An 11,128-nucleotide genomic window follows, 5' to 3' on the forward strand; every position below is an offset into this window, starting at 1 on the left:
GAACAGACAAGCAGATGATAGATTTTATGAGGTAACTTTACAACTTTGACTGAGGGTCTTGGGCTCCCACAAGCCCCCTCTCTGAGTGGGTTAGTACAGCTGGCCGAGGGCTCCTCCCCTCCTCACCCCTCCCGGGCCGCTCCTGTACTCCGCACCCCCCATGTCATTTTCATTATCTCCTGACTCAGGCTTGTCACTGTGCACACTCATCCTTCCTCCTTCCACTGTGGGTTATCTTTCTGACTCATGGAATTCTCTGGACAACCCTATTTCAGATCAAAGTTTTAGAAGATAAGTGATGGCTAGATTGCCTCAGGGGTGCAGAAGATACATTATATAGTCCATTTTCACCCCAGAGTAGGTGCCAACTGAATTAGTCTCCTGATTTATTAGAATAGCCTAAAGACAGGCGATCCAGTGTTCAATTCTCAAATACTGAAAAGATAACAATTTGACTGATCAATTACTTATCATTTGTGTTCAGGGAGCCCAATATCCACAAGAATTAAGAGTCACTATTCTTATGCAAAAATCAAAGCTACTTTGACTGAGAAATATGGCAAAGAGCCATTGAGCTCGGGGTAGGTGGAGAGAGGGACACCTAGCGCGTGGCTCTGCCTGACGTAGTGGCCTTGGGAAAGCTGGTTAAAGACAGGGAAGAGGACACTAACCACCAAGAAAATGTCTCCGTTGTGCACCAAGGAATACCTGTTTGGCAAGGTAGAATTTGGTTATAGCCGATCTCTTTGTCCTGGATCTGTACACATGGAGGAGCTGCCAAGGGGCCAGGAGCCAAAGGAAGCCCAAGGGGATCCACACCAGAACGGTTTGCTCAAAACAAAGCGGCAGGTCTGCCTCCTGGCTGTCCAGGAATGAGGAATTCTGGGGACCAAAAGGGAAAGATTGTTGGATACATGCAGTTTTGAAGACAGAAGACCATCCCCCAGCACACCCCACTGCTCCCAACAATTTTAACTTAGCTGCATACCCATACCCAGCCTTACTTACCCTTTTAACTATCTGTATTTTCCTATACAACCCCATTGATACAGATTCATCATTTAATGGCATTTAGTGACTTTTCTGGCCAACTCAACTTCTGAAAACTTGTCTTCCTGTGTTCTAAGTGAATTTCTGTACCAGTTGTTCTGAGTAAACCTCATCACTGCATTTGCCAAATTGTAGGAAGAAGAGGAACTATTCTTTAATCCAAAGGGGAGAATAGTTTCCTGGGATATAAAAATTTGTTTTTGTTCCAGTTTCTATCACCAATTGGACTCCCTGGCAGATGTTTAAATGTGCAGGCACCAGACAGGTAGAAATGCTTAGTCATGCTTAGACTTTTAGCTTCCTATGGCCCAGAGGGCTTACATCAGAACCAAAGCGGCCTGGGCAGTTTCGGCACAGCAGTAACAATGGCACTGTCAGACAGAAGGCTTTACTGCCAGCAAGTTTTGCCCCAGTCATTGCATTCTGCAGTAAGTGGAAGTATCTTGCTGGGAGGCGGGATACCAGTTCTTACATCTTAGTTTCACGTGAGGGTAGATTTCTCTCTTCCTATAAATATTTTTAAACTATTTTGTATGGCTATTTGTACAGACTCTTTAAAGAAATGGTTGCGATACACTGCCCAAGATAATTTGTCAGATAATTCTTGGAAAGAATTCCCAAGAGATGGCCTGTCAAGATACTGGGGCCAGGCAAGCCTCACCTTCCTGTGGAACACATGCCCTGGCCTTATGTGCCAGGGGGCCCAGGTTCTTTCTCACGTATGATGTGCTACCCACGTGCTATGCTATCTCATTCCTGCTCCTTTTATCTCTACATAAAATTATCAAACTTCAGAATTCAGAAGAATTACCTAAGATATTTAAACATGTTAATTATCCCATGTGATTCTGATGCTGATGCTAGGAGTTTGCAGAGGACACTTTTGCACTAACATCTCATTAAAAATCACTAAATCCAAAGTCCTTTCTCATTTTCTATTCCACTCAACCATTTGATACTGTTGATTGCCCTCTTTCTTGAAATTCTCTGCTGTCTGTGACTCCATGATGCTATACTATGCATGTTCACCCTCTAAGTAGTGCCTCTTCCATTCATTTTCCTCTAAAAACAGTATTGCCTAGTGCTAGTGGTTCAAAAATTATCTCAATACTCATGGTGCCCAAATTTACATCCTGGCCTCAACTTCTAGTCCATGTCATTAGCTGCCAGTTCTTCTAGAACACATCACTATCATTTCAACATCAACATATCTCGACAGGACTCAGTAATGGACCTTCTCTTCCTCCTACCCCATAAACTATACAACAACAATTTCCCTTCTTAACACTGATGAGATTAGAAGCTTTTCCCCTATTTCTCTTTAGAGAAGGCAATTTTGCAGCTAGCTAGTCAAAGAAAAGCGTTTGGGATACAATAAATATGTATTAGAGAATAAATTATATTACCTTTCCCAGATACTATATCCCCTGGAGATACTATGAATTACCCTTTCTGAAAAAGCCTGAGCCTTAGACCAACTGCACATCTAACTTTTCTGGTTCTTGTTGGTGGCCTCTCTACTAATCTACCACTTGTTCTGAGTCTGAGAAGAGTCAACAGTTAAGATAAATATAATGTCTCACCCAAAAAGTAGAGTTGCAGAACTTCTCCAGCATGATTCCTGGAGCACTTCTGGAATGAAGACTCTTCTATGACTGTGTTGTTTCTTCTCTACTCTTTTCCGTGAAGAAGGTGGAAGATGAGTAGCAATGTGTTATCTCCCATTCTGACGTCCTGATGTTCCAACTAAAAGCAGATCGCCTGACCTTTCATCTCAACAATTTAATAGTTAACTTTGCCTAGTTACATCTGATATCATCCCAGTGGATATACACGTGACTAAAGAGCCCCAAGGCCAGGTAGACTCACCAGTTGCCAAATATCACAAGCCTTTATCAGGAAGCATGAAAGATGTCATCAGAGCTGGCTGACAAATCAGGAGAGCAATCCATAAAGGAATACCAAAATGAGGAATAATCTCAGTTACTAATTTCATTACCACTGTGGCAGTGTCAGCACACCTAGTTGGACAGCATTCAGTCCATCCACTAAACATGCAAACAATAACCAAACAGTGAGAAAAGCCTAAAGCTGGAGGTAAATCTATAAAATCAATGTGGAATGCCACAAGGGACAGTCTGGGCCTTTGAGGGCTTCCTGGAGAGTGCTGGTTTCCTCTAGAGATTGGGTGAGATTTTCAAATAGTGTACTGGGAAATAATTTGGTTAGAAATTTAGTAGACCCCAGGGTGGTACCAACTATTTTTTAATTCCTTGCACATATGTCCCATCTGATGGGAGTTAAGTGCAAACCAAAAAGTTAAAAGAAAAGGGGCCACGGGCAATCCCATTTGGCCCACATACATATGGAATTATCCATTTGATAATTGTTTAGCACCATTTTGTATCCACCTTTCCTTTTCAGATTGGAGGGCATTAGCCTAATAATCAATAATATCAGACAGGGATAAGAGCAGAGTAATAAATTGAGTAGAAAAGGATAGGGAGGGCCATTTTGGCTGCATATTTAGCAGCACTGTCTGTTCTATCTTCTTCTAGGGATACAGTATCCATTTCCTTAGTGTGGGCTGGGCAATGAATAATAGCAATCTTAGAAGGAAGGTGAATAGCTTGTAATAGGGCAGCACTTGTAGGCCCACTGGCAATAGAAGTGCCAGCAGAAGTTAAGAAATCATGGGATTTCCAAATTGTGCTGACTGCATGACCGACTCCAAAAGCACATGTGGAGTCTGTGAATTCTGGCAGTTTTTCCTTTTGCCAGTGTGCAAGCTCTAGTGAGAACTATAAAGTTCAGCAGCTTATGCTGACTTTATAGCAGGCAGAGAATATGCTTCAAGTGGGGAAACTATAGCGTAGCCAGTTATTATACTTCCTCTGAAATCCCGTTTACAAGAGCTGTCACAAAAGAGGAGTAAGTCCGGGTTGTCTAAAGGAATGTGCGAGGGATCCTCTCTTGGCTTTGAAACCATATCAATAGCTGTAAGGCAATCATGTGAAATGGAGTGGGGGTCTCCATCATCAGGGGAGAGGTAGGAGGGTAGCTGGGTTCAAAGTGTTGCAATGATGTATAATAATGGAGGGATTGGTTAAGGAGGCTTGCTCATTGGTGGTCTGTCATCCGGTAGAGAGGTGCTATGTTTTATGAACTTTAGGAGAGCAGACACAGCCTGGGGAACAGGGAGGTGAACAGGGGAGCCTAATGTAAGGTGCTGGCTTTGTCAATCAGGATGGCAGCTGCTGCGTGGGCTGACACAGGATCCAACTGGCATGAAAAATATGCTATAGGACGGATCTGAGAGGAAAAGGGCTATCTTACAGTACCAGCAGCAATCCCCCTATTTTCATGGCAATATAGCCAGAAAGGTTTATCAAAATTAGGTAAGCCCAGAGCAGGAGGTGTGGATAATGCTAATTTTAGGGCTTTAAAGGAGTTTAATGCCTGTGAGAGCCAGAGAATAGGCTCTTGAATACTGTCCAGGAGGAGGGAATATAATGAATTCGTGAGACCAGCTGAATTAGGCATCCATTGGCAGCAGTAGCCAGGGGCTCCTAGAAATTTACGTAGTTGCTTCTTAGTTTGAGGAAGAGGGATGGACAGGATTGACTCAAAAGCATTTTCGGGTGAGCTTTTGAGTGGCCTGAGATATTTCATGTCCTAAGTAAGTAACAGTTGTCCGTGCCCACTGGAGTTTAGACTTGGAGGCCTTATGGCCTCTCTCAGCTACAGCCTTTAAAAGAATGAAAGAGTCTAAGAGGGCGCCCTGCTTAGTCTGGTGACAGAGCGAAAGATCATCAGTATATTGAACAAGACTGAATCCCTGGGTAAAGGTTATACAGTCTAACTCAGCTTTGATGATTTGAGAGAATATCAAAGAATACCATAGTATCCTTGTATTCGGGTCCATGTTAATTGTCTCCCTCTGAAGGTAAATGCAAAGAGCAATGTGAGAAAGGGTGCAAGGGAACTGAAAAGAAAGCTGAGCAGAGATCAGTTACTGTGAACCAGCCTGCGTCAGTAGGAATTGAGGTAAGGATAGCAGCAGGATTAGGCACACGGGGCGTTGAGGGATTACAAAGGAGTTTATGACTCTCAGATCCTGTACAAATTGATAGATTTTATTCCCATCTGAATCAAATTTTCCTTCTTTTTTTTACTGCTAGAATTGGGATATTATAGGTTGGATATTATAGAGGTGATAAAGACAAGTACTCCTTGTTGTAAGAGAGAGTCTATTACAGGTTCAATTCCCTGTTCCGCATCTCATGAGAGGGGGTATTGGGCTACCTAAAGGAAGGGTTTATTTCTTTTCCAGGAAAGGCATATGTGTTGTACACTCAGCAGCAGTCTGACCTCCTTTGCATGATTTGCCCAAAGGATATCTGTCCTATAAGACTGTATCTTTAGAGGAATTTAAATCAGACTAGGTCTCCACTAAGGAGAGCAAGAAGTTTGGTGTTGGGTCTGAGGGCAGAGAAATAAAAACACTTTTTTCATTACATTGTATGGTGGCATTAAATTTACATAACAGGTCTCTACTGAAAAGGTTTACAGGTGAGCAGTCAGACATTAGAAAGGCAAGGTGGGTGTCCAGGGGGCCTCGGGATATGGGGTGACCTGACAGACAGATAATGAAATAGGTTGCCCAGAGACTCCAATAGCTTGAACAGAATTAGAGGGTGAAAGGTAGAGATAATTCCTCTGACAGAAGTATCAGTAGAATCAGTATCAATTAGAAAACCTAGTTCCGATCCTCTATGTTAAGATGAATGGTGGAGTCTGGGGTGCAACTGAGGATCAGCTGACCCCATCAATCAACAGCATCTTGTCCCATAAGAGGAGAAAAATGAACCTGCTGGGTTTGGGGGGGGCTTTTTTTTTTGAGTTTCCCTTTCTTTTAAGGGCCAGACAAGCATTTTTCCAATGTCCAGGTTTTTGCAGTATCTGTAGACATCTCAGAGGAATAGACTGTGACTGATCAGAAAAACAAGAGGATTTTAATCTATTTTCAGAGGTTTGTTTTTGCTTCTGCAGAGATTCAACCTGCAAAGGACTGCAAATTTCAAGTCTTTCTTTCTTTTCTTTCTTTTTTTTTCTCCTGAAAGCCATTTTCAAAAAACTGTGTAGCTGCTTCCATTATAACACTTAGAGGCTAACCAGCCCAGCCAACTATACTGTTTTGAATTTTTTTTTTTTTAATATTTGGAAGTAGATTTCCAACTAGGGCAGAAGTTAAAAGATCTCTGTGCTCTGGTGCTGCAGGATCTAATGCAGTAAGCCTCTGAAAAATTTGTATAAACCTCTCAATAAAAGCTTTAGGGTGCTCTCTGTCCTGGCATTTCTGGACCCACCCTGGGCCAGAAGGAAACACACTGCCCTAAAGGAAAGGATCTAGTCCTGGCAGGATTCACCAATTGCTGACTAAAGAGCCCTTGGGCTTTGAATAAACATCAGAGGTAGCCAGGCAACAGTCACCACTGACTTTGGATGAGAATGGGCTGGTTTCAGGTGTGGCCTGGTGCTGGTGGACATAAGGAGTACCCATGTCACTCCTCCCCCAATTCCAGCAGCCCAGCACAGAGACTGAGGGAAGGGAGACTTTGCCTGGTAATCCAAGCTCATCAAGGCGGTACCACCAGGAGTCTACAAGAGTCACAGCATTACTGAGCTTGGGGCACCCGCAGTGCTGATATGGCTGTTGCAACCAGAGACTTAGACCACAACATTCAATTCTGTTTGATTATCTGTTAAGCCTTCTCAAGAAAGATGGGTTCAAACAAACCTGGACTATGAAGAGTAAAATAAATACCTAACTCTTCAATGTCCAGACATTGATGAATGTCCACAAGCATCAAGAACATCCAGGAAGATGTGACCTCACTAAACAAACTAAATAAGGTACCAGTGACTAATCCCAGAGTGATGGAGATAGGTGACATTTCAGACAAAGAATTCAAAATAGCTGTCCTAAAGAAGCTCAATGAACTTCAAGACAACAAGAATGACTATACTTGTATCAGATAAAATAGATTTCAAGACAAAAACCGTAAAAAGAGACAAAGAAGGTCATGATATAATGATGAAGGGGTCAGTTCAGCAAAAGGATATAACAATTCTAAATATATATTCACCCAACACTGGAACACCCAGATATATAAAGCAAATATTATCAGAGCTAAAGAAAGAGATAGACCCCAATACAATAATTGTTGGAGACCTCAACGCTCCACTTTAAGCATTGGACAGATCATCCAGACAGAAAATCAACGATGAAACATTGGACTTAGTCTTCACTATGGACCAAATGGACCTAATAGATATTTACAGAACATTTCATCCAACAGCTGCAGATTTCACATTATTCTCCTTAGCTCATGGATCAATCATTCTCAAGGATAGACCATATGTTAGGCCACAAAGCAAGTCTCAGAAAAAAACCCAAATTGAAATAATATCAAGTATTAATATTTTCTCTGACCACAATGGAATAAAACTTGACATCAGTAACAAGAGGAACACTGGAAAATATACAAACATATTGAAATTAAACAGTATGCTCCTGAATGACCAGTGGGTCAATGAAGGGATAAAGAAGGAAATTTAAAAATTTCTCAGCTGGGTGTGGTGGCATGTGCCTGTAGTTCCAGCCACATGGGAGGCTGAGGCAGGAGGATCACTTTAGCCCAGGAGTTTGAGGTTGCAGTGAGCTACAATGACACCATTGCACTCTACCCAGGGCAATGGAGTAAGACTCTGTCTCAAAAAAAAGAAAACAGAAATCAAACCCCCATACTCACTCCTCCTTTCATAAAAATTTTAAAAATTAAAAAAAAATGAACATGAATTCAATAACACATTAAAAAGATTATTCATCATGATCAAGTGGGATTCATCCCAGGGATGCAAGGATGGTTCAACATATGCAAATCAATCAATGAGATGGATCGAATCAACAGAACGAAGGGCAAAAAGTATATGATCATTTCAATTAATGCTGAAAAAGTATTCAATAAAATTCAACATCTCTTCATGGTAAAAACTCTCAGAAAACTAGGTATAGAAGAAACCTCAACACAATAAAAGCAATATATGACAGACCCACAGCTAGTATCATACCAAAGGAGAAAAACTGAAAGCCTTTCCTCCAAGATCTGGAACAAGACAAGGATGCCCACATTCACCACTGTTATTCAACATAGTACTGGAAGTTCTAGCTAGAGCAATCAGACAAGAGAAACAAATAAAGGGCATCCAAATTTGAAAAGAAGTCAAATTATCCTTGTTTGCAGATGAAATGATCTTATTTCTAGAGGAAACTGAAGACTCCACCCAAAAACTAATAGAACAGATAAACAAATGCAGTAAAGTTGCAGGATACAAAATCAACAGACAAAAATCAGTAGCATATCTATATGCCAGTAGTAAACAATCTGAACAAGAAACCAATCCCATTTATAATAGCTACAAAAAAAATACCTAGGAATACATTTAACCAAAGAAGTGAAATATCTCTATAATGAAAACTATAAAACATTTATGAAAGAAGTTGAAGAAGATACAAAAAAATTAAAAGCTATTCCATGCTCATGGATTAGAAAAATCAATATTGCTAAAATGTCCATATTACCCAAAGCAATCTACAGATTCAGTGCAATCCCCATCAAAATACCAATTACATTCTTCACAGAAATAGAAAAACTAATCCTAAAGTTTATATGGAACCACCAAAGACCCAGAATAGCCACAGCCATCCTGAATAAAAATGGGAGGGGGGATAAAGTGAGAATGGTTAATGTATACAAAAATATAGTTAGTTAGATAGAATGAACAATATTTGATAGCACAAGAAAGTGATTATAATCAATAATAAGTTAGGGTATGCTTTAAAATAACTAAAAGAGTGGAATTAGAATGTTCCTAATAGAAAGAAATGTTAAATGCCTGAGGGATGGATGTCCCAATTACCCCAACTGGATTAATTCACATTGTATGTGTGTATCAAAATATCACATCCACCCTATTAAGATATGCAACTATTATGTACCCATAATAATTAAAAAATAAAAATAAAAATAAAATAAAATGGTTTGGGCCAGGTCTGGTTGCATTCTTGATCTTCTTTCCTGCAATATGTTAAGATAACAGGGAGGGGAAGGGAAGTTGATTGTTCTTTGTGATGGGTCTGGTTTTTTATGAAAAAAGAGGGAAAGGCCCTTCCAATGCTTCTTGATCTCTAAGGGCCTTTAATTCAAAATACTCTTTATACCAACGAGTCATATTTTGGGATGAAATTTCCTGAGCTCCTTCACAAGTATTATGTGCCCTGTGATATGATGAAAAAGGAAGTAAATATTACCACCAATGAGGTATCCTAGCTAAAAAGTTAGACCTATATCTGGTCAAATTCTAGATCTAACTACCAGTTTATAAGAAATTCAGAAACATGCTAAATGACCCCATAGGAATACAATCAGCAAAATCCAGAATATGGGAGATTCTATAATATAAATGACTCCATTTCTTAACAAGTAAAAGAAGACAAGGAGTAGAAGGAACTTAACAGATTAGAAGAGAAGAGACATCTCAGCCAAATGAGTAATGTGTGGACCTTGTTACTGATTTTAAAAACCAGCTACATATAGCAAAGGAAATCAGGAAATGCAAAGGCAACCTACAGAATGGGAGAAAATATTTGCTAAACATATATCTGAAAGGTGTTAATACTCGAAATAGTCTCTAAGGAACTCATACAACTCCATAGCAAAAGCCTCCAAATAACCCAATTTTAAAATGAGCAAAGGACTTGAATGGACACTCCTCCAAAGAAGATATACAAATAAATGGCCAACAGGTATATGAAAAAGTCTCAACTTCACAAGTCATTAGGAAAGTACAAATCAAAACCACGGTGAGATATCACCTCATGCCCACTGGTTAGGCTGGCTATTATTAAAAAAAAAAAAAGATAACAAGTGTTGGCAAGGGAATAACTGTGGGAGATGATAGATATGTTAATTATCTTTATGGTGGTGATTATTTCACAGTGTATACGTATATCAACTCATTAAATTGTACGCTTGAAATATAAACAATTTAAAAAACCCAACTATATAAAAAGTACACACACATAGATGTATAATCAGGGACATATGAATAGTGATATTAAAGAAGTATTATTTTATGTAATATTAAAGAAGTTATGTTAATTTTTTAGATGTGGAAATAATATTGTGGTTATATCTTTAAAAGACAGTGAAAATACCCCTCAGAAATAATGGTGAAATAAAGACATTCTCACACTGACAAAACCTAAAAGAATTTGTCTCCAGTAGCCTCACACTAAAAGAAATTTTTAAACAAGTTTTCAGGCCAAAGGGAAAGGATGCCAGAAACAACCCTGGGTCTGCAGGAAGGAATGAGGAACGCCAGAAAGGGTGAACATCTGGATACATATAAAAGACCTATTTTAAGTGTTTTTATTATATATATTCTACATTTAATAAGTTATATGCTTATGTATGTATCTATTTCTTTTAAATATCAACCATCTAAAGCAAAAGTAATAACAATGTCTTGTAGGACATTGATGTAGACACAGCAACATGCACATGTCTGGGATGTGGGAGGAAACTGGAGTACTCAGGGAAAACCCACACAGAAATGGGGAGAATGTGCAAACTCCATACAGTCAATAGCCCAGCCAGGATTCAATTTTTTTCATTATAATGAAATGACATTGAACAAAATAACATTATTCAAAGACCTGCTGTATGTGGTAAATAATGGCCACAAATTTTTCATACCTCATCCCAACAAGAGGAGCTGTCTATTTCTCGACCCTCTGAATCTGGACTGGTCCTGTAATTTGCTTTGATTAGTAGAAAGTGACAGAAGTGATACCGGGTAAATTATGGAGCCTAAAACTCCAAAGGTTTTGCAGTTGTCACCTTCACTCTCTTGGAATGCTTCCGCCATCATGTAAAGAAGCCCTGTCTACCTACCAGAAGATGAGGCATTGTGTGGAAAGTGGATCACATGGAGAGACAGAAATTGGGTCAGT

The 11,128-nt window shown here is 39.7% G+C and overlaps 1 protein-coding gene across 2 annotated transcripts in view; it reads right to left on the reverse strand.

Moving 5' to 3' along the window:
* ABCC2 (ATP binding cassette subfamily C member 2) overlaps positions 1-2,806 on the reverse strand; it is a 55,236-nt gene extending 52,430 nt beyond the window's left edge. For both annotated transcript variants that reach the window (XM_045568658.1, XM_045568657.1), the window contains exons 1-2: positions 2,634-2,806; positions 709-882 (exon numbers count right to left, since the gene is read on the reverse strand). In XM_045568658.1, the coding sequence (XP_045424614.1) occupies positions 709-882; positions 2,634-2,666 (207 nt within the window). In that variant the 5' untranslated portion in view covers positions 2,667-2,806. The remainder of the gene's footprint in view (positions 1-708; positions 883-2,633) is intronic.
* Between the last annotated feature and the right edge of the window lie 8,322 nt (positions 2,807-11,128).

This window comes from Lemur catta, chromosome 14, assembly GCF_020740605.2.
Source record: "Lemur catta isolate mLemCat1 chromosome 14, mLemCat1.pri, whole genome shotgun sequence".
Lineage (NCBI taxonomy): Eukaryota > Metazoa > Chordata > Mammalia > Primates > Lemuridae > Lemur > Lemur catta.